We start from the raw sequence: 23402 nt of genomic DNA on the forward strand, positions 1-23402 counted from the left end.
AAATTGAGCTTATTTAAGTAGAAGCCAGAAGGAATAACATTTAGAAAGGAGCTATTGCAAGTATCATCACTTTTTCACTAACTTAAAATTATGTCGATAAAAAAGAGGGGGGAATTCGATAAAGAAGATTAACAAATATGGCATTGAACACTCAAACCTGAATATTCTCATCTATGAACAACAAAAATTTTCTTCTAAGAACATGACAAAAATTAATTTAGGTTGAGATTTAAAAACAATGTTTTATAAACGTGAAAGATCCCAAGATATTAATTATAGGCCAATAATCCTTTAAAATTATACTTATATAAAAGTCGAAGGCATTCTTACACACACAAAACCGGACTATAATGGAAAAAAGAGTTGGTACTTCCATAATAATTTAAATTTATACCCTATGCTACTCTTTGTCATATAGATATACTCATTTAATGTAACATTTATAACATGCAATAACAAAAAATTAGTCCGTTGAAGAAAACTACCTAAATCTCCCAAAAAAAAATCAAGACTACTATACACATACTACATCTTACCAAGGACCACAGTTCGCTCGCTAATTATCGAGCACCTTCCAAGCACTTATCCATATTATCGAGCACTTTCCGAGCACAAAAAAATAAATTCGGCGGCCACATGGCCGAGGACGCGGTGGAGGACTTCACCTTCCCCGCCACCATCGCCAACCCACCGCCGTGCTTGCTGGAATCGCCGCCTCTCTGGCCGGCCTTCGCGAAGCACGGTCAAGAAGATGAATGGAGCTTCAACTTGTGTGATTCATTCCATGAATTCAAGCGCAACACCATCACATTCCGAGAGAATTTCTGCTATGTTAACGACGACGACGACGATGATTGTAAGGAGGAGAAGATGGACGTTTTGTGGGAGGATTTGAATGACAAGTTTTCGAAGAAAAGAGATTCTTCTGAAGATTCTAATTCGCCTGGGAGAGATGATCACGTGCGGGTTTGCTGTGTTAGAACCTTAAAGTTGTCGAAGGGGAATACCATTTCTTGGAAGAAAGCTAGCATTTTGGTTTTGATTAGATTCTTGTTGAAGAAGGGTTTCGCCATGCATGATTCTGCTCCTTCAGCTTCCATCAAGAAACTTGAGTGGTAAAAAAAATATTTTTAATTCGGTGTTTCGATTGATAGTCTATTACACGAGTTTCGTTTCCTGGATCTTGATAATTTTGGTTTAAGTTTTTTTTTTGGGTTGTTGTGCAAGACTAAGACATATTGTACTTCTCATTTGTTGATTCTTTATACTAATTGACAAGTTGATTATTTATAAATGTATTTAGATGTTGTATATATTAGAAATAGGGCTAATAGTAGTCGGAAAATACATCATTTATACGTCAATTCGTGCCTTTACAATAATTTTGTAGTATATGGTGAAAAATTACATGAAATATTAAATGTGTAATCAAATTTCCAAGATCAAGTATCATGGCAAAATTAAATATGATGTGGCGTGTCCATTAACAAATAATTAAAATGACGTGGAGATGAAATGACAAACTTAGTGTTGAAGTGACAAGTAAACAAATAAAAATAATACGGATTTAATTATTAATGAAGTGGGTTATTTATATATCTAATTTGAACTTTTTTGTCTATTTTGTGATAGAACGTTATTCTGACATTATAATTTGGGCAGATTTTTCGTGGGCTTATTTGTGAAATCTTTATTAGAGCATCTCCAATAGCGGACGTCCGGTCGGACATCCGGTCGGACGTCGCGACGGGCGACTGGGACGTCCGCCATTGTGGCGTTTAGGGTCGGATACGGACGTCCCGTGAGGACGTCGGGTGTCCTCGGACGTCCCGGCGACGGGCGGGCGGACGTCCGCCACTGTGGCAAGGGTCGGACGTCCCGGTCGGACGTCCGGAAATTATTATTTTTTTAAAAAAAAAACTCTATATATACGGCTCGTATTTTTGCCCGTATTTTACTTTCCCGTATTCCGTGTCAAAATTATATTTCCGTTTTTACGTAATTAAATTATTGTGATTTTTTTTATTGCCGGATGTCCTAGCGGGAAGGGCGATGGGAAGGGCGGATTGTGCAGGGGATGTCCTAGTGACGTGGCAGTGGGATGAGAAGTCCTAGTGACGTGGCAGGAGGTGTTTTTGGGATGTCCTAGTGGGATGTCCGCCCACGAGAGATGCTCTTACACTCTATTTTGCTGCAGATTAAGCTTAGTTAGAGAGAATAAATATTCGAAGTCCGACTTAGATCCCGTATTGTTGGGCTTTTATAGGCCCATTACAAGAAATTACAATATGTCTAATTTATTTAAATTTTTTATGTTTTGCTTCTATTTTATACGATTAGATACAAATAACATCTGAACTGTAATCAATATTGACCTGTCAAATAAATTGATACAATTCTTTAATTGAATGGACTCAGCGAACATTACATTAATTGTGCATAAATATCATTTATTTTGACAAATGAATTCGACTAATAATTTGTCACAACTAACATTACTGGTTCCCTTTTAGAGCATCTCCAATAACCGGCGTCACCACCGCGACGCCGATTTTTCGCCGACGCCGGTTTGACGCCGAACCATTGGAACCGGCGTCGGCGAAATCGGCGTCGCCATGCCGATTCCCGCGCTGACGCCGGTTCCGACGCCGATCCTCACGGGCGCCATTGTGCGTCCCGGATCGGCGCCAAACCGGCGTCGGATTTAATTTTTTTTTTTTCGAAAACACTATATACACGCGCGTTGAACCTCATTTTCATTCGCACCACTTGTTTTAACGAGTATTCTCTCTACCTTACTTTCTGTTCAAGATCAATTTAAGAAATGAGTAATGCCGGTGGTAGTGGTGGGGATGCGGATGCGTACGAGCGTATGATGAACGAAGAGCTAGATGCCTATACGAGCCGTGAGGTTGATCGATGGATGCAGAGTTATATGCAGCCGGCGGCACCTCGCCCACGACCAGTTGTCCACCGTCGACAAGTGGTGCATCGTGATCATGAAGCTGCACATCAGCGCCTGTTCACAGATTACTTCGCAGAGGAGCCGCGTTTTGACGCCAACCATTTCAGGCGTCGTTTTAGGATGAGGCGGCACTTATTTATGCGTATTGTTAACGCATTGGAGCAGCGATATCTGTATTTCCGCTTCAGGCACGATGCGGCTGGCAGACCCGGCCACACCCCTATTCAAAAGTGCACTGCGGCAATCAGGCAGTTGGCCTACGGCACCGCGGCAGACATGTGGGACGAATACCTCCACATCTGTGAGACGACTGTCATCGAATGTATGAAGTATTTCTGCCAGGGCGTGATCGAAGTATTCGGTGATCAGTATCTCCGAAAGCCTACTCCCGAAGATTGCCGGAATCTGCTGCGGATGCACGGGGATCAGCACGGGTTCCCGGGAATGCTAGGCAGCATAGATTGTATGCATTGGGAATGGAAGAACTGTCCCGCTGCCTGGAAGGGGTTTTACACGACCGGCTACAAGGGAAAAAATCTCACGATGATCCTCGAGGCCGTGGCTGATTACCGGTTGTGGATTTGGCATGCGTATTTTGGGATAGCCGGTTCGAACAACGACCTAAACGTCCTCAACTCGTCGCCCCTTTTCAACGAGCAGTGCCAGGGCGTCGGTCCGGCCATCAGTTTTGTCGCCAACGGCAACCAGCATGATATGGGCTACTACTTGGCGGATGGGATATACCCTAGGTGGCCAGTCTTTGTGAAGACGATCCGGTGCGCATCAGATCCGAAGAAGGCCTACTTTGCGATGCGGCAGGAGTCGGCGCGAAAGGACGTGGAGCGCGCATTTGGTGTGCTTCAAGCTCGATGGGCTGCAGTTAAGGGACCAACGCGTTTGTGGCATGTCGACTGCATTGCTGATATAATGTACGCCTGTATTATCATGCACAACATGATCGTCGAATATGAAGGTGTACAACTGACTGATTGGGCCACCGACGATAATGAAGCAGGTCCAAGCCACGGCGTCACCACCGCCAACGTACGAGGTGGGGTACCGCACGATAAAAAAGCTCTCCTCCAAGCACATGCCGACATGCGTCAGACGGAGGCTCATATTCGACTGCAAAAGGATTTAGTTGAAGAGTTGTGGGCGCGGAGGATTGCAAGGCGTTAGTTTTTATGCAAATTTATGTAATTTTTTAAATGTAATTTTTTTAATTATTGTACTTTTTTTTTAAATTAATGTACTTTTTAAATTTTAATATTATTATTCGAATTTTCCGTATTTGTCTCGTAAATTAAATTCCGTATGTTGATACGAGTGTAAATTAAATTATATAATTGTTATTAGTGATGTGGATAGGTAGTGTGAAGGCTATGTGAGGGCTATTTGATGTCCAGTTGATGTGACAAGCTGATGTGGCAGGAGAATTGTAGTGCTGATGATGTGGCAATGTGAAGGCTATTTGAGGGCTATTTGACGTCCTAACCTATTGGAGATGCTCTTAGAGAAAAAGATGCTTTATCTGAATTATTGTAAACATTCATTTACATTAATAAAATTAAATGAAATGTTCATGCATTATGGAGCATGATTCAAACTCTGATGTGCTGTGTTCATCTGTCAAGTTGCTCGATTAGTTCTTTATCGATAACATACCAATTACTATTTTTTGAAAATAATGAAAATATATAAAAGAAATTACTTATTTAAATAATTCCATGAAAAATGGAGTACTTAGTTTTAAATTTTTAATTTCATTAAAATCAATCTGTAACTGTTAAATTTCTTGATCATTGATTTAATTTCTATTAATACTTCATTAACTTTTTTTCATTATAATCTTTTTTCATTAACAATTTTGAAATACTTTATTTAGCCTTTTAATTAATATTTAAAGCTCTCAATCTACCTTTTTCCCTTTCTTTTTCACTCACCACAGCTGACTTCTCTCTCTCACACTCTCAACATAAAAAATAAAAATGCATTCTTGAATTCAATGAAATCTCACACACTTCACATCTCAAATCACTAGGGTTTAATCGTTGATTATTCGCATTCATAATTCACCCACTATGTTAACGCTTGATCTCGTCTGATTTACGTTTATCAAATTCAATTAATCGCCTCCGTGATCTTCAATCCACATTTCTTCAGCTCAAACTTTCAGAATTTCCGCCATTTTCAAATCCCCCTTCACGTGAGTTTCACTTCTGCCGTGTCAGGTAATTTTCTCATTTTCTGTGCCGATTTAATGCTCCTCGTCATCAACGCATTCAATTCATCAACGGCGGCGGCATCAGCATCAGCAGCTGCTTGCGAATCCATCGGCGCCGATTTCGCAGCTGATTGATCACCATGGCGGCGCCGCGGAGTGTGGTGGTGGAAGCGGGCAGCTGGGTGTTGGATAGGGACGAGGAGAAGAATTCCGACTCGCCGTCGGAGAAGAAGTTGAAAGCGGATAGATTTCCTCTGTCGCGGTGGGAGTTCGCGGTGGCGCTGGGGGTGTTTTTGGTATTATCTACTGGATTGATGTGCATCTACCTCACGATGCCGGCGGCGGAGTATGAGCTGCTGAAGCTGCCACGTACGCTCTCCGATCTCCGATCGCTCAAGTAAGCGAATTGCCGCCATTTCTATTTTGATTTTAGGTATTGTTATTGAGATCACTTGATGATTGCCTGTTTTCTTTTTTATTATGAGAATTCTATGTTGATTATGATTTATGAACCCTAGTTCTATGGATTAAAATTGTTTGATTAAATTTCAAGAGATAAAAGCTATTGATGTTCTTTATAACTCTTTTTTATGGAGTTAATTAAGTGCGATAGATAAATATACTGATTTTCTCTATAGTTGTGAGGCTTTTGGAATAGGTGAATCTACTGATTTTCTCAACAATGTGCATTTCTGATCAATGCACTTCTCTAGTATGTGGATGATTTGGTGACAGAAGTATGTATGTACATGTATTGTGTAACACAACATTTATTGTGGTTTATTCTGCTATTGGTTGGTGATATGTTGTTCTATGTTTGATAGTTTTGTGTGTCGTTTCTGAGTGCCTCTGGTTGTTACCCTTATAGACAAAACTCATCGTCTTGTTTAATTGGCCCTTGATGGATCTTTCTTGGCATAAGTTTGAAGTTTTGCCATTTTAGTTTACAAAAATGTCACTTTGTGAGACTTTGCCATTTCTTGGTATATTCTGCAATTGGTTGGTGATTTGTTGTTCAGTTGTTCAATGTTCGATAGTTTCATGTGTCGTTTCTGAATGTCTCTGATTTGTTACCAGTATAGACTAAACTCATTAGCTTGTTTGATTGTCACCTGATGGATCTTTCTTGACATAAGTTTTGAAATTTTTGCCATTTTAGTGACTCTGAGTGTTGCATTGTTCGTGGTGCTTCTGGTATTTATACTTGTTTGATGTGGTGCAGGGATCATCTTGCAATTTATGCTCAATCACACCCAGCAAAGTTCATCCTTGGTTACTGTTCGACATACATATTCATGCAGACATTCATGATTCCTGGGACGATTTTCATGTCATTACTAGCTGGAGCACTTTTTGGTGTCGTGAGAGGTCTTTTCTTGGTCGTATTCAATGCCACAGCAGGTGCATCATCATGCTATTTTTTATCCAAACTGATTGGCAGGCCTATTGTCAACTGGTTGTGGCCTGAAAAGCTGAGATATTTCCAGTCCGAGGTGTGTATATTATTTTCACTTTTACGTTGCTCAAGCTCTCTGTTTATACATGTAAACAATGTGAATTTGTATGTTCAGATAGCGAAGCGGAGAGAGAAGCTGCTGAATTACATGCTCTTTCTGAGAGTTACTCCGTCATTGCCGAACCTCTTCATCAATCTGGCATCACCAATCGTGGATATACCATTCCATATTTTCTTTCTGGCAACTCTTGTTGGTCTCGTCCCGGCTTCCTACATTACTGTCCGAGTAAGACTTTCAACATTTTCTTTCTTAATCACACGTATTTCCGGATGTTTACTTTGGGTGATATCTCAGATTGATAATTGTTTGATCATGTAATCTTTCGTTTACAAACGCTTACTCATATTTACAAAATCAAGAAGTTTTTTCACGTTTCATTTGATCCTCTAGGCTGGGATTGCTCTTGGTGAACTTAAATCAGTGAAAGACCTCTATGATCTTAAGACGTTTGTCATGCTTTTCCTCATTGGGTCGATTTTATTACTTCCGGCCATTTTGAAGAGGAAGAGGGTGTACGAGTGAAGCTCTTGCTTACAATTACTCTGACCCTCGCGGAGAAGGAGAGAGTGCCTGTATCCTTGCTTACAGTTACTCTGACCCTCGCGGAGAAGGAGAGAGTGCCCGTATCCTGGTTTTCTACCTTGACTGAGGTACGAGATAGGTGAAAAATCGACGTGCATTGGAAGTTTGGAACTACAACTCGTACCCTCTGCTTTAGTCTCCTGACACATCTAACAGATCCCTTCACCTTGGTTTATTTGGGTCTGTCTTGTTGCAAGATATGTTGAATTTGTACTCATATATATCATACATCAAAATCTTGAATCTGTTATAGTAGATTTTAAATTTTGCTTGGTAGATTTTTAGATAACTCTCAAGTCGATAAGGAAATGCATTACACTTAAATTCTGAATCACATGCGTACACAACAATTTTATTATAATCATAAACTTTGGATGAAATTTATTACGAGGAGTACTATTTTTCACAAAATTAAATCTCTTTCGTTGCTAATACTCCATATACTTATGCCTTGAAGTGTATTTTCCAACTGAATGGACATGACACCTTGTATATTCGTTTTATGTAGATGAACAAACTGGTCAATATAAAAAGTGATGTTGCTTTTAATGGGTTCAAACGACGTTGTATTGTTACCTGAGTTTAAAATTTTCTCCCAAATATTGCTGGAATTCAATCACAACTGTACTGCATAAGTTTATGAATTTCACAGGGGAAATGCCAAATTTATGTCAAATTTGTGATGTTAGGGTGTTATTATGTTAAATGTCATAACTAATCTAGTACTTTTATACTAATATTACAATAATACCATTGCAAAAGTAACTGATAGCAGAATGAATTTCTAAAGAAACACAGCCACAATTTTATATGCTTAGTTAAAAGACACATTTCCCACAAATGTCACACTATAGTAGTATGGTTTACAGTTATATACTAATGCACACAAAATGCAATTTATTTAGATTAGGCAAGTTTGACACACTGTAGATACAAAGGTTGTCTGTCCCCTGAGCAAACCTTATCATATGAGTCGATCATCTAAACATGAAGCTTCCCAGTTCCAGAGTGCAGCTGGAGAGTCTGACTCGGGACAACCTGAAGAACACCGGCTTGTTCTGCCAAAACACACAACAAATCAGAATCTATCAAAATCAACTGTCATTCTTGAAAGTCAAATACTACTACATGATATGATACATCAATTTCAAGTCCAATGGTTTCTCTTGAATATTTTCAGATGATTCAAGATATTGAGTGTAAACGTTAACGACGTGCCAACGAACAAAAACCGCACAACTTTCAAATACATGAACATGAGTGAATAACATCGAATAACGTGAAGATAATGATGCTGATATTAATGAAGATTGAAGGTAAAAGAAATTTTCATTATGCTGATCAGTTAACGACTGAAGGGTATCGGTCTAACATTCAGCAAACAATATGACACTAAGCAAAGAAGTAGCAGAGAGCATCGATTATCACTTCTCAAAAACTTGCAAAATCTGCTCAAGTTCTGAATTTGAAATAGTATAACCAGCATACATATGAAAAAACTTGACACCGATGGGCTTATCCATATTACCTCACAACATCAAATCAACACAAGATAAACTTCCAAAAATAAGTCAGACAAACTATATTTTGTTCGATAAACGAACCAGTTAACTTTAATTCCACACTATTGAGTCATGCTTAACATGAAAAAAACAGAAATCCCTTTTCTCAAGATAATCCAATACCACCATATACTTAGGACAAGGAAGCAGTCCTCAATGAACATCCTTGCAACCATAATAGCCAAAAAACAAACACTTACTGCAATGGATGACAACACACAACAAAATCCACAAACCCCGAGCATCAATTCATCAACACGTCTAACCAAGACAAGTCCCATAACAAGCACAAATACCCATACAAGAACTACAATCACAACTATATGAGGCTTTGCAGACGAATAGTATACCACTGAAACAATTAATTCAAGCTAATACTTGATTCTCGGAAAGCAGTAAAAACTTACTTGAGAGCTCAGCAACCTGCTGAGGAGTAAGCTTGGCTGAAAAACCACTCGCAGCATGCTTGTAACTATATATCAAAGCCTCCTTTGCAGCATCCTCACTTTTCACCCAAACAACAATAAAAGTAATTAGCTACAAAACATATCCCATTTAAATCATCAAAATAACTGCACTAACAAGAAAATCAAATAAGAAATCAATTCCTGCGTCAATTCAATCTCGTCTCATTCCTATAAGAGATTACTTCTCCACATAAATTAGATAAGCAAACTAAGGAAACTGATGACAACAAAAACTGGCAAAGAAGAATTGAATAAAACTATCTAACCTCGCTTACGTTGAGAGCGGCAGCTGCTGGCGAACGGCATGTCATCCACCTAGGCATTTCCAGCCGCCCTCCTACTTGTACTATTATGATGCTCATATTCAGAGATGTTATGCACGCTCAAGCTCTTTTCCCGGATAGATATTCTCACACCAAATAGCACGATCTCGACGCAGCAGCTTCTAGTAGCACACTACTTTTTGGTGTGAGAATGAAAGTCTAGCGGTGGAGAAGAGCTTCAGCATGAATAACCTCTCTGAATACGAGCATCATCTTAGTTATACAAATATAGAGGCAGCGGAGATGCCACACCGTTCGCAGGCGGCGGCCGCGTCAAACGCAAGCGAGATTAGATATTTTCATTAAATTCATCTTTGCCAATTAAGTTGTCACCAATCAACAGAGTTTTTAAGAGAGGAGTAATCTATTATAGAGACCACGAAAAAATTGGCAGTTTGATTCCATAAAGCGATCGCACAAGTTCGATTATTTATCATAAATTCTCTGTAAAACAATTCCAATTGAACGAAACTGAACGGAAAATGTAATTCCACGAACCTTCCAAGAACAGAAGCGAGGGTTCTGATGTGATACTGCTCCGGCTCCACGCCTTCGGGTCTCTCGGTGTAAATTATGTGGACTTTGGCATCGGAAGATGATGAATCGGCCGCCATTGATGAAATCAAGAAGAATGAAAGGAGTAGAGTATGTGATAGCAAGATTGTTGGGAGAGAGTAATCTGCCTCTGCATCGCAATTTAAAGGGGGGGATTTTCTTCGAATTAGGGTTTTGAGATGCCGATTCTTGTATTTAGGGTTTCCTTATTGATTAAGCACCGTGTTTAGGAATTATCGTTTTCGTGGGTGATGACTATTGCATTGAATTGATCGATCCTTCTTCTTGTCTCTCTTGCTTTCTTGCTCTGGGATTATTAATTTTTTTATTACAATTTTATCACTGGGAAAGATTTTAAGAAATCCAATTATCATTTTGGTCTCGGTCAATTTTATAACTTTCCAATTTTATGGATTAAATTTAATTTTATTACAATCTGCAGTTATTCAAAAAAAAGGTCACGAGTGATGAATGTGTGGATCACGGTTTGGGAGCTTGGACATGGGCTTAAGAGCATCTCCAATAACCGGCGTCACCACCGCGACGCCGATTTTTCGCCCACGCCGGTTTGACGCCGAACCATTGGAACCGGCGTGGGCGAAATCGGCGTCAAAATCGGCGTCGCCATGCCGATTCCCGCGCTGACGCCGGTTTCGACGCCGATCCTCACGGGCGCCATTGTGCGTCCCGGATCGGCGCCAAACCGGCGTCGGATTTAAATTTTTTTTTTTCGAAAACACTATATATACGCGCGTTGAACCTCATTTTCATTCGCACCACTTGTTTTAACGAGTACTCTCTCTCTACCTTACTTTCTGTACAAGATCAATAACGAGCAATGGAGAACAACTACGAAGGTACTCCAGTTAATCCCGGGGGATGGTCTCAGACTCCCCCGAGGTGAAGGATTTTCTTCGTGTATTTCTCCAGAGCCAGCGTGAAGAATTGGAGGCGATGAGGAGGGACACCGGCGGGAATAGCCGCAGCGAAGGTGGCGACGGAGGCGGCGGCGACGACGGTGAAGAAGCGCTGGGCGACGACGAAGACGAGGACGGCGGCGATGAGTGATTTTGTTTTACTTTTTTAAATTAATGTACTTTTTCATTTTTGTACTTTTTTATATTATTGTACTTTTTTTTAAAAGTAATGTACTTTTTAAATTTTAATATTATTATTCGAATTTTCCGTATTTGTCTCGTAAATTAAATTCCGTATGTTGATACAAGTGTAAATTAAATTATATAATTGTTATTAGTGATGTGGATAGGTAGTGTGAAGGCTATGTGAGGGCTATTTGATGTCCAGTTGATGTGGCAAGCTGATGTGGCAGGAGAATTGTAGTGCTGATGATGTGGCAGTGTGAAGGCTATTTGATGACTATTTGACGTCCGTGCTTATTGGAGATGCTCTAAGCATCCATGACTCACAAATGGGTTGTCGAGCTGCACCGTAAAAGAGTCACGACGAGGAGTGTCGTGCGTTGTGGCCTGTGGGTGTTGAGGGACGAGAAAGACTCCAAAGGAGCGGGTGGCATGGCGAGCGTCCTCAATGCAGTGCGGACCACATGCCGATGCCCTTTGTGGCGCACGAAGACGAGCATCATCATTTTTTCCCTATTTTTTAATAATAAATTGATACTTTCCTTAGTTAATTAAAATCGGCCATAATTAATTCTTTCTATGCTTGAAAATTGCCCATAATGAATTATTCTAGATTTTCCATATTTCAATATATAATCTTTGAATAATTATTTACTTAAATAATATTTCATTCATAAAAATTGATGATTATTGGAATTGACTCGTGATTAATAGGAATAATTATGTTAATTATATAATAAGATTAGTGATTGAATAAAATTATTTCATTATTTATTATGATAAGAAAATATTAAATTTAGTGATAAATATTACTCTTCTATCCCTGAAAAGTATGAACAATTAGTTTGAAATAGGTTCTAGACCTCACCTTTCACAACCCAACGCCCCTTCCCGCACACTATAAATATTAACTTACACAATAATTCCAAATACATATAATAATACGCCCTCCGTTCCAGAAAAATATGAAAAAGTTTTCATATTTTTATATGTACTTGGAATTATTGTGTAAATTAATATTTATAGCGTGAGGGAAGTGGCGTTGGATTGTGAAAGGTGAGGTCTAGCGCATAAAAATATATGAATGATGATGTGATGGGGGAGTAGCATAGTTGGAGGCATGAGTTATGAATGATCTTAATTAATGCCTACCAATACAATTTATATTTGTGGTATAAAATATTGTAACAAAACAATTATGATCAAAATATGTCAAGAAAATATTTTTCAATACTTCAAATACGATTTACATGTAATACCCATGAAAACAAAATATGTGCCCTCCCCTACAAACGACAATTTGTCTTCCACATTGCGATGAGTTGCGAACTTCAGTCGTGAATCAAAGTTTGCGAACCTCGTAAAAAATCTAGAAGCCAATGACGCGAATTAATGGAGGAAGCCCTAAAATTGGTTAAAGTGGTGGAATTGGCATCGTTTTAAGTCTATCTAGATGATAATGTTTTGAAGAAGCTACGAAAGTCCATGTCCAAAAATTCGGCTTCTACATCCCCGTCAACTTTACTGAATAATTGGTTCGATGAAATCGTTGCGAATCAAGATCACTTAATTTAGCAGGATTTTAAAATTATGAGATTGAGTAGATTAACTATAAATAGATTTTCAGTTTTTTATTTATTTAATACCAGTGAACTTACTGGAAAAAAATATCAGATTTAAACATTTCAGCCAATTCGATATATTTATTGTAAATAGTCATACATGACATAAGTATATGACAGTAGACGTGTTAGAATTTGTTACCATCGTCATTTATTTTCTATTACAAGCCAAATCTTTATCCTTGTATTTTGAATCATATCCAAACACCCAATTAATGCATAAAATTTGTCACATCGTCGTAATGTTTCATCACGAGATATCTAATGTATGTCATACACAAAATAGTATTTAACTACTCACATGCAAAATATAAGCTTAAAAAGGATGTATAATAACAACCTTTGTATAAAAAATACAAAATTATTAGCAACAAAAAGGAAGATTGTAAAAAAGACATAAAATACCAGATCACGAGCAAAATAGTTTATAGTATTACTAACAACTTTCAGAAATAGCCGCCGGCACTTCAACCAATCGACATTAGATTTTAAATGGCGATCAGCAAAATCATCCCTCCACAAATTAAATTATATACTCCATTTTTATGATCATCTATTAATTTAATTTAATTTAATTTAATTTAAGTTAATTTAAGTTAATTTGATTTGATTCTATTTTTTTAAAAAATACATAATCACGTAGTGGATCATTCACAGGGGTACGAATGCTAACAAAAATATATCATGTGCACGTTAGCACTTGGGCCTTTAAAGAAAAAAAGTGAATTTGTCCATTTCTAAAAGGGTATGTTTGGCAGTGCAAGTGTTTTTATTCTAACTTTCTTTCAATTGATTTTTATTTTGGGAGTGCAAGTATTTTTATTCTAACTTTCTTTCAATTGATTTTTATTTTGGGAGATATAGTAAGATAAGAAATGAAATTTACGGAGTTGGACAATATGAAAAAAGATCGTCGCTCGTCAGAAAGGATAGAAGGTGCGACGGCTATCACTGACAATGGATGGTTGATGAAAAATATGATATTGAAAAATTAAATTGAATTGAATGGAGAGGATATTGTGTATAGTTATATTGAACAATTGGTGAATGGAAATGTAGAGTAGGTGTGATATCATAACAAATAGATATGATTAGAGAATGGAGTAAGAAATAATGACTCTAACAAGACATAGATGGTGTATATAACTATCTAAAACTGATTTAAAGAATCAAATCAATAACTAATACGTGTGGATCGTGTTGACTTTGCTAATTAGGCAAATTGTATCACGGGTTGAGTTATGATTAACTTAACTAAATCCTATTTATAGAGTGGGTATGTGAATCGAGAATATCGAATTAATTATTCAATACTACTATAAGAAAATTTCACAAATACTTATAACTATGGAATAATGAACATCAACCTCTAAGTTATACAGGATATATTAAAAATTGTATACAAAGTTATCAGGGACGGATCTATATGGCATTCACAAGGGGCAATTGCCCCACCTAAAAAAAAATTCATGTATGCTATTTTTAGTAGTTAATTTTAAAATTTTTTAAATTTCCTTATTTTTGCCCCTTCTTAATGTATTAAAATATCTCTATGTATATTTTTGCCCCACCTATGTAGACTTCCTGGCTCCGTCCCTGAAAGTTATCGTATGCCATTTACGTTTAATATACCATGTGCATTTCTAATTTATTAATAATATGCACAACAACAAACAATTAAATTGATAAGTAGACTACATATCCACACAAAATGAAATTACAATCTACACGAGTGTGAGTGTGAGGCACATTTTTTTTAAATTTTTTATCGCAATCTATAGAAAATGAAGTGGTAAGTGGAATTTTAACACACGCATATATAAAAATTGGACATTATATAGCTCTCAAATCCTCTAGAAAAAAAAGACCATTTTTGACCCTCCATAGTTCGACTCCATGTCACAATCAAAGGAGAGTAGTACTACATGTTTTCAAAACTACTCCCAATTATAAAGATAATAAAATTTTATGTGTGTGTCCACTTTGTTCCCTAAATTATAATACCAATGGCATAATATTCTAAATTTATTTGTATTTGTTCACTCTCTTACCTAAATTATATACGGCAATAATTAAATATCAACATCACCCTCCCTACCACTCGTATGTACGTACATTCTATATTATTATTATTATTATTATTATTATTATTATTATTATTATTATTATTATTATTATTATTATTATTATTATTATTATTATTATTATTTACTTGGTGAATTTTTTAATATATTCGGTGCTTTTGAAGTTACGTATTTCTAACATATATAACTATAAAAGTAATAAAATTAAAATTTGTAAAATATTGATATAGCTCGATTTAAAAATATATTTCTCGAAAATAGATTACTCATTAATTAAATGCTGAAATCTATCAATTTATGTTTGATTAAAGGAATTCGACCATTCATTATTGCCTTCTGGAGTTTTTGCGTGCCCAAGCATCTCTTCTTAAAGGGGAAAACGATTTAATATGATATGCGATAGTACCTTTTTTTGTTGATAAATTATGTAGTTTAGTGGTTAGTACTCTGATTTTTATATATTGGATTATTATTATGTGTATGTGTTTCATATATTAGTGTATAAAACGATACATTCTAGCTGTTTTTATAATTTATAGTGTGGTTGTCTTGTCATATTGCCAACGATTTCGTATCATGTATGAGTTTGAAATATAGCATACCAAATCAACGTTCCAATCGAAATTTACCTTAATATATCATATTTAAATTTGGTCTTAACGGATTCGGTTACTATCAAGTCGACCCGATAACAATTCAATATACTCTTATTAGCCTTACTTTTATTTTATTTTTAACTAACATTTTTATATCATAAACACGTGAAGTCAAGTAACCACTTAATGACATCACTTTCACTAGCATAAACCAAGTAGTACCATAAAATTGCAATATTTAAAACAAGAAAAGGACACCCAATAATCTTGCATAAATATTGGGCCCTAGTTCTATAGTTAACACAAACCACACTCATTTCCTCTAAACTAAACTAAAAATGCCTTCCACTCCTCCTCCTCAAACCCTCTCTATCAACAACCAAACTCCCTCCTCCACCCCAAAACTCCGGCCAACCTCCCGCCGGACTCTGTCGTTGTCGTTGTCGTCGTGCTCAAACTCCTCGGATTCCTCCTCCCTAGAATCATCACCATTCCTCCTCAACCATCTTTCCCCTCCACCTAGCCCCATCACCCATCTAAACTTGATAAGAATCCCTTTCTCTTGGGAGAAAACCCCCGGAATCCCGAAGAAAACCGAGCCCTCCGGCCCCCGCCTCCTCCTCCCTCCACCACCTGCCTCGGCCAAGAAGTGGCGGAGCCAAGAAGAGAAGAAGCACCTCCATAGGTCTAAAAAAGATCCATTTTTTGCAGCAATGATGGAATGCTCCAAAGATGATGATTGTGCTAACATTTGGAATAAGGGGAGTTTGAGTGATAGATTTGGATTCATAAGCATGTACACTTCTTGCAAGAAAACATGTGCAATTTCCGAATCAATTATGTATGTCCCAAGATCTAGTAGATAATTAAGTTTTTATTTTATGTATATTTTGATGATGTTACATTGAATCACTAGCTAGCTATGATTTGATGTGTTTTTTCTTCTTGCTTTTGGTATGACTTTGTTTGAGTGTTGAAGGTATTCCACACAACTATAGGGACAAAGCCAAACTGTCCAAAGCCATGTTGTGGTAATCAAATATAGTAAATTAATGTGTAACTAGTTTATGATCTACTCTTGTTTTCTTATATTTGTAATACTATTTTACTTAGAAATCAGAGTCATCTCTGGATATCATGTGATGTTTTTTGGCAGTTTGAGTGGAAGCTACATAAACCTCATGTGGGAGTGATTTGGTGTCACACTTGTCACTCTTCACTTTATCTATTCTTTTTTTTTTGTGATAATTTATTTGAGGATTAACTGTTAATGAAATCACAACTAATAGGTTATTTCATTTTCTGGTTTGCAATGCACCTTCCAAAATGTGAACAACTCACTAAGTTTTAAAAAAATATAATCAATTATCCTATTTAATCAAATTCGGGAAAAAGTTGGCAATTGACATATGGAAGGTTTACATTAATCTTGTGACCATGCACAACATGGAGGAGACGAAATGTAAATTAAAGAGTGATAAACTAATGGAGAGTGAAAACAACGTTGTTTGCTCATTCGCGTCATCATATTAATGTATGTACATGTCACTATTCATCAACATCACAAAAATGTGATACGTGTACACCAACTCAGCATCTCATCTGCCCAGAAAATATCATCGTGATACATGCGAATTTTTTGAACTACATGATTAGTCATTTTAATTTACTAAAGTTGAATTTGACTAAATTTCATGATTTTATTGAGAAACTAACCGTTTGTTTTATAACCTTTATCAAACTACACAAAATACCATTCTACATAATTTAGTTAACTCTTTAACATGCATTCGACTAGTTCACTATCACCAATATATATGTCGTTTTACATTGTACTTTAGTGGGTTTCGAATGTAATTAATTCGACATAATCATCTTCATTACCTATATTATTAGAAGTGTACTTTGTAAAACAATAAATTGAGACAAGATATAATAGAAAAAAAGGATTTAGGAAGATCAGTAAAGTGGTTATTAAATTCATGATGATGGATATCAATAATTTCATTTGAATAGAAAAAATGTTTGATAATAATTATGGCTAGCTAGCCTTTGATTTTAATTTTCTTAACTCCGACAAGATTGGTTGGAAAAAAATAGTATTTAAATATAAATAAATGTCCGTACAATTTAAAGTCCTATTGTTAAATATAGATCACGTTTTGTTCCCTTTTCATGTCATTCTTTTACAAGACATCTTGAAGGTTTAATAATTTCATATATATTTAATTTGTAAAATGATGCAAGAATATTAATATCATTGAGTAGTGTACTCGTGCTTAAGAATTATTAAATAAAGATTAGGTAGCAGTCATCATTGCTAGCTGATGTTTGTATTAGTATATGACTTCAATTAATATATGGGAATATTTTTATTTTTTAATTTAATTAGTAGGACCATATTATAAGATTCGATCTTGGCATTTTTTAATTTTTTTTATTATTATATATTTTAATCATCAAATTATAAATTACATAAAGAATTAAAATTAAGTTTGTTAATTTATCTTTAACTTCAAAAATTAAAACAATACGGAATATAATTTGTAAAATTTGTAAAGATATTAATCATGATATAATAATAAATAATTTCATAAATTGTAAAAAAAAATGCACGCCTCGAGCCTCTCCCAATAGTAAGAAAGTATTTATTTCTACTACTTTTTTATTGTAGTTGAATAATGATGAATTTGTTAAGTGGGCATTTCTCTTTAGGAATGATGAAAATTAATAATTTGTTCCCCACTTAAGATTTTAGCATCATCTTGTCTATATATAGGTGTTCCACATTTGATTTTAATATTTAAATTCATTCATTGTTATTCTTCAATATATCCAACTCTTTTATGACTTTTATCCACGAGTTCAATATCTAGTTGAAGCATTTTCTTAGCCAATTATTAGATATATTTTTAAAAAATGTTCTTCGTACTTCGTAGTTATAAAAGGAAAAGATATAAATATGCGACGAACTTTTGGGGAAACTAGAGTAAATTTGTTTTTGAGGATGAGTAGCCTATATATATATAATAAAAAGTTATATGTCATTATTTTTATGAATTGAAAATGTTCAAATTAAAACTCGCCACACCAAGAACGATGACAATATAAATCGCATATATACTAAAAGATCAACAAAAATAAACAACAACCAAGATTATTATGCTAATCAATAATTTTTTAATTCAATCTTCTTTTTACGAGAATTCGATCAAGTTTTATTTTTTTTATTTGAGTATTTTTTTTTAATATATAGTGTCTATATCATGTTATAACTAGATTCTGTTTTAATTGATCACCGCTTGGGTGTAAATTGAAATGATCTCGATATTTCTTTCTTTAACAATCGAGTTTGTGATAATCAATAATATTATTGCCACTATATATTGCTAGTATATATTCTTGTATTAAATTATAGACCGACAGAAAATAATTCAATTAATTATAATATAATATCTTTATAACTGTCGGTGTGAAAAAAATGAAGAAAAAACATTCACTTGACTTGACTTTAGAGTTTTAAATATTTCTATCTCATATTTATGTCAAAAGATTTATAGTTTTCAATCCTACCAACAAATTAATGTCATAAATATATGCATGCACCAACCATGATTTTTTCTCATAAGTATACATTCACTTGGTTTTTTAGTTATTTCTCATTTTAGGGTCTCAATTATTAATTAGATTTTGTAGTAAAAGTACTCACATTTTTTTCCTTGCATTCAATTCAGATTTCGACATTGTCGCTTAGTTTAATTTGTGTGATTTGTTGATGGCGAAAGCCTAATATAAACCCAGCAGGATCAAAATGGGCCATAATTATTTAAATCCAAGCCCAATATAAGCCCAATAGGATTAATAATTACTCTTTCCAGCCCAAATCGGCATGCAAACAGTTTAATTTGTTTTTAGTTTATTTGTTTTCCCCCAATCCCAGTTTCTTCAGACCCAAGCTCTCTCCCTCTCGATTTCGCTTTCACTGGTGAATGTAAGTGCGTTACGTTAATCACTCTGTGTATTGTTTATTGATTTTAGATATCGATGTATGTTTTTGAGCTGAGCGTTTGCTGTTTGAGAGGTGCGAAGAATGAAAATTCAGAAATGTTGAATTTGCGATGTTTTGATTAATCCGTTGCTGATTATTCTTCCATGATATAAATTTGAACTCTATGTATGTACCTGTTTATGGTCGAATTTGGTTAATTGTGTTGTTTTGGTTGAGATTAGTGCTATTATATTACTATCAGTCATCAATTTGCCAATTTATCGATCGAATTTGATTAAGTTGATTGGATTTTGGTTGCGATCTGTGTTGCTAGGTTCTGAATGTTTTTGCTTTTAAATGGCGAGTAGCCTTTGAATGTGAGTGAATCATATTTAATTTTGTTAAACAAGTGGTGACATATTATACTAGTGTTGATTTCGCTTTCACTGATGAATGTAAGTGCGTACATATTTATGTTCATCAGCCCGTCTGTTTCTTCTTGATTTTAAATTTCAATGTATGCTTTTGAGCTGAGAGAGTTTGGTCTTAGGAGGTGAGAAGATTTCAAATTCAGAAATGTTGAGTTTTGCGATTTTCTGGTTAATCAGTTGTAGATTCTTCTTCCATACTATAAATTTTAACTCTAGATATGTTGATTCTCCTATTTATTGGTAGAATTTTTGCATTCGTGTATCTTGGTTGGGATTAATGCTATTAGACTATCAGTTTTAGTTATCAATTCACCGATTTATTGATTGGACTTGCTTAAGTTGATTGGATTTTGGTTGCAATGTGTTGCTATGATTCTGAACGCGTTTGCTTGGAATGCCGGATAGTGCTTAGACTAGTGTTGATTTCCATTTTTCAGAATTTTAGTCTTTGGAATGAGTCCTTGATCACTGAGGAATTGTGCTTAAAATCTAGTGAGGTTGAATTTTGATTTTCCATCTCTTTGAGCAACTTCTTCTGCCAAGATTTAGTAGATTATTAACTTTAGTGCTTCGGAATCATCTGAGCACATACAAAGGTACATATTTATTCGCTTGTAGCCGTACCTTTCACCTTAGGTTACTGATTCTGACCTCAAGACAATAAGCATTTGATTTCTGAACTTGTAGATGTCTCGAAGATATGATAGCTGCACAACAATCTTTTCCCCAGAAGGGCGCCTCTACCAAGTTGAGTACGCGATGGAAGCTATTGGAAATGCAGGGAGTGCTATTGGAATTCTGGCCAAAGACGGAGTTGTGTTAGTCGGTGAAAAGAAGGTCATATCCAAATTGCTCGAAACCTCCACATCAGTCGAGAAGATGTACAAGATTGATGATCACGTAGCGTGTGCTGTGGCTGGAATCATGTCGGATGCCAACATCCTCATCAACACAGCACGTCTGCAGGCCCAGCGCTACACATTTGCCTACCAAGAGCCAATGCCACTCGAGCAGCTAGTTCAGTCTCTATGCGACACCAAGCAGGGGTACGCACAGTATGGCGGCCTTCGCCCCTTTGGTGTTTCCTTTCTGTTTGCAGGCTGGGACAAGAACTAGGGGTTTCAGCTTTACATGAGCGACCCGAGTGGGAATTTCAGTGGCTGGAAAGCTGCAGCAATTGGGGCGAACAACCAAGCTGCACAGTCCATACTCAAGCAGGATTACAAAGACGACATCACCAGAGAAGAGGCTGCTCAGCTAGCTATAAAGGTGCTCAGCAAGACCATGGATAGCACCAGCCTCAACTCGGAGAAGCTTGAATTGGCCGAGATATTCCTGGCTGCTGGGACCGTGAAGTTCCAGATGTGCCCTTCTGATAAGCTCAACAAGATGCTGGTGAAGTCAGGAGTAACGCAACCTTCTGCAGACGCGTAATGAGTATGATCCTTACATCTCGCATCATAAATATTTGAGTATAAACAATCTTTTGAATCCGTTTTCAGTTTTGAATAATCAATTTGCTGATCCTAACCAATGATGATTATAAGCCCATTTCTTTAGCTGTTATTGACTTAGAGAGATTGGCCGTTGCCATTGTTGATTTACATTTCCCCCACTAAATCTATATATACTTCTCCTTTCTCTTCGTCTCTTCATAATTATTGTTAGGAATTCTCAATTAATATATTGATTTGTTTCTAGTCTCTTCATAATTATTGTTAAGACTTATAGTGAGAAGTATGAGTTTTTGGAACATAATAGGCTGAAGTCTCTACATTAATTTGCAATTAATTAATATCTCATTTTTCAACATTAAACATTTCGGTTCTTAGTTAGATTATGAGCTTTGGTATATATTTTTTCATTTCGTGGAAATGAAATGTGTACACTAGTTTATACAACTCTATTTTTTTTATGCATTTACTCATTAAACCTAGATACATACGCTCTTGTTATGTTCACTTGCATCTATAGCAAGATCCAATGTATCTTTAAGTTTGACGATATGAATTGTATCTATATTTATATCAATCTACAATAATGAAGGTAAGTTTATTTGTTCACTTTTTTGGGTACAAGAGGAGAGCCAACGATCTAGGGACACTAGCTAACCATGCGATGTTTTGCAGTAAGGCCCCATTGCACCTTGTGATCACATTTTAATAATGTGTCATGTAATTTTGCAGGCTCCTTTAATTTAATTTGTTTTATTTGAATATGCATGTCAAAATAATAGAAAGTCACAAAATGTAAATAACACAAAACTTAATGTGGTGCAGTGAACCCTCTCACTACTTGATGGATTGTTATTGTCAACAAGCAAGGTTGTTGTATAACCTTATTTTGCGCACGGATTGACTTATTGTGACCAAGTCCATGTCACTATTAGACGAAAAAACATTTTGTCACTTATTTATTTCTCTTAGCATAATTTATGTATGGGTTAGTGGTTGGTGAAAGGTTGTTCCAATTAGGTGAGCAAAACCGTGATAATAAAAAATTATATAAAAATCAATTTATCCAATATAAGCTTATGATGTGTATAATATAGACTTAGATCTAGGGGGAATGTATGTGTAATCTCACGATAAACACTTTGACGTTGATTTCATTTAACTTTAGTGTTTGAGCTTGCATGGATCCAATAATCTTAATTAAAAGGTTTAGGATCAGGGACGGAATAGCAAATGCTAGGTCGCCGTTCCAACGGGTCGCTTGGCAGGTGCCGGACCTAGTATCCACACTGCCATTGCGGCCCCTGCCCTCTGCACACAGTAATGGTGAGTTGTTTGTTGGGTTTGGGCCTTTGGGCATTAGTTGTTTAGTTTGAATTTTTGTCTCTTTAGTTACCGGGCTTTGCAGTTAACAGAAGCCCAACAGTCCGTCACCTAATGCCAGATTTAGCCCACTTATAATATTGTACATATTTATATATAAATGGGAATTGATGATTTTAAATTATTATCTTTATAGGATAGATCCATATGCACATCACCTTAATTGCACTTTTATGAGCAAAGTATTATTAATATAAAAAATATGATTATATATAACAGAAAATAACATCCAAAAAAATGAAAAATACTAGTAATTGTCAACATCAACTACTCTACGCAATAAAATTTCATTTTTGAGCCAGACTATTAACAGAGAAAGAATTAATGTTGCTAATGTAAGAATTTTTAAAATTGGTAAACTTATATGTAAAACTGAATATTTTAATAGTAGTTTTTTTAGCATCGACTTATTTATAATCTTGGTTCCACCACTGTTTAGGATCTTTTTTCATTTATTGGTCTTGATTGGAACAATGTCGTTATAGGAGGACCAACCATACTATGATTCACATTTGAATTTGGAGATTGTTGTTGACTCTATCGCATTTG

The 23402-nt window shown here is 35.9% G+C and overlaps 4 protein-coding genes and 1 pseudogene across 4 annotated transcripts; 4 read left to right on the forward strand and 1 right to left on the reverse strand.

Annotated features, from left to right (window-relative positions):
* Nucleotides 1-636: 636 nt before the first annotated feature.
* LOC121807887 lies at nucleotides 637-1119 on the forward strand. Its single transcript, XM_042208228.1, has one exon. The coding sequence runs from the start codon at nucleotides 637-639 to the stop codon at nucleotides 1117-1119; it is 483 nt and encodes a 160-aa protein (XP_042064162.1).
* Nucleotides 1120-4917: 3798 nt separating this feature from the next.
* LOC121808631 (uncharacterized membrane protein At4g09580-like) lies at nucleotides 4918-7564 on the forward strand. Its single transcript, XM_042209213.1, has 5 exons — nucleotides 4918-5196; nucleotides 5317-5586; nucleotides 6412-6682; nucleotides 6761-6931; nucleotides 7097-7564. Exons 2-5 carry the CDS (start codon nucleotides 5330-5332, stop codon nucleotides 7226-7228), a joined length of 831 nt encoding a protein of 276 aa, XP_042065147.1. The 5' UTR covers nucleotides 4918-5196; nucleotides 5317-5329; the 3' UTR covers nucleotides 7229-7564.
* Nucleotides 7565-8069: 505 nt separating this feature from the next.
* Nucleotides 8070-10498, reverse strand: LOC121808632 (subtilisin-like protease SBT3.17). Its single transcript, XM_042209215.1, has 3 exons — nucleotides 10139-10498; nucleotides 9258-9355; nucleotides 8070-8346 (listed from the first exon to the last, which is right to left on the reverse strand). The coding sequence occupies exons 1-3, from the start codon at nucleotides 10252-10254 to the stop codon at nucleotides 8270-8272; spliced, it is 291 nt and encodes a 96-aa protein (XP_042065149.1). The 5' UTR covers nucleotides 10255-10498; the 3' UTR covers nucleotides 8070-8269.
* Nucleotides 10499-15890: 5392 nt separating this feature from the next.
* On the forward strand, nucleotides 15891-16716 carry LOC121807098. The gene has a single exon (XM_042207294.1). The coding sequence runs from the start codon at nucleotides 15936-15938 to the stop codon at nucleotides 16461-16463; it is 528 nt and encodes a 175-aa protein (XP_042063228.1). The 5' UTR covers nucleotides 15891-15935; the 3' UTR covers nucleotides 16464-16716.
* A 2794-nt stretch (nucleotides 16717-19510) lies between these two features.
* On the forward strand, nucleotides 19511-21658 carry LOC121806331 (annotated as a pseudogene).
* Nucleotides 21659-23402: the final 1744 nt, after the last annotated feature.

Source organism: Salvia splendens, chromosome 6 (genome assembly GCF_004379255.2).
Source record: "Salvia splendens isolate huo1 chromosome 6, SspV2, whole genome shotgun sequence".
NCBI classification, from domain to species: domain Eukaryota; kingdom Viridiplantae; phylum Streptophyta; class Magnoliopsida; order Lamiales; family Lamiaceae; genus Salvia; species Salvia splendens.

Bases quoted from the DNA above. Each gene is read 5' to 3' on its own strand.
- LOC121807887 (XM_042208228.1), top strand. From the start codon at position 637: ATGGCCGAGGACGCGGTGGAGGACTTCACCTTCCCCGCCACCATCGCC.
- LOC121808631 (XM_042209213.1), top strand. From the start codon at position 5,330: ATGGCGGCGCCGCGGAGTGTGGTGGTGGAAGCGGGCAGCTGGGTGTTG. The intron at 6,683-6,760 runs GTGTGTATATTA...TTGTATGTTCAG, and splicing joins TGAGATATTTCCAGTCCGAG to ATAGCGAAGCGGAGAGAGAA. The intron at 6,932-7,096 runs GTAAGACTTTCA...TTGATCCTCTAG, and splicing joins CTTCCTACATTACTGTCCGA to GCTGGGATTGCTCTTGGTGA.
- LOC121808632 (XM_042209215.1), bottom strand. From the start codon at position 10,254: ATGGCGGCCGATTCATCATCTTCCGATGCCAAAGTCCACATAATTTAC. The intron at 9,356-10,138 runs GTTCGTGGAATT...TTGGGTGAAAAG, and splicing joins CTCGCTTCTGTTCTTGGAAG to TGAGGATGCTGCAAAGGAGG. The intron at 8,347-9,257 runs GTAAGTTTTTAC...GTGTTTTGGCAG, and splicing joins GCAGGTTGCTGAGCTCTCAA to AACAAGCCGGTGTTCTTCAG.
- LOC121807098 (XM_042207294.1), top strand. From the start codon at position 15,936: ATGCCTTCCACTCCTCCTCCTCAAACCCTCTCTATCAACAACCAAACT.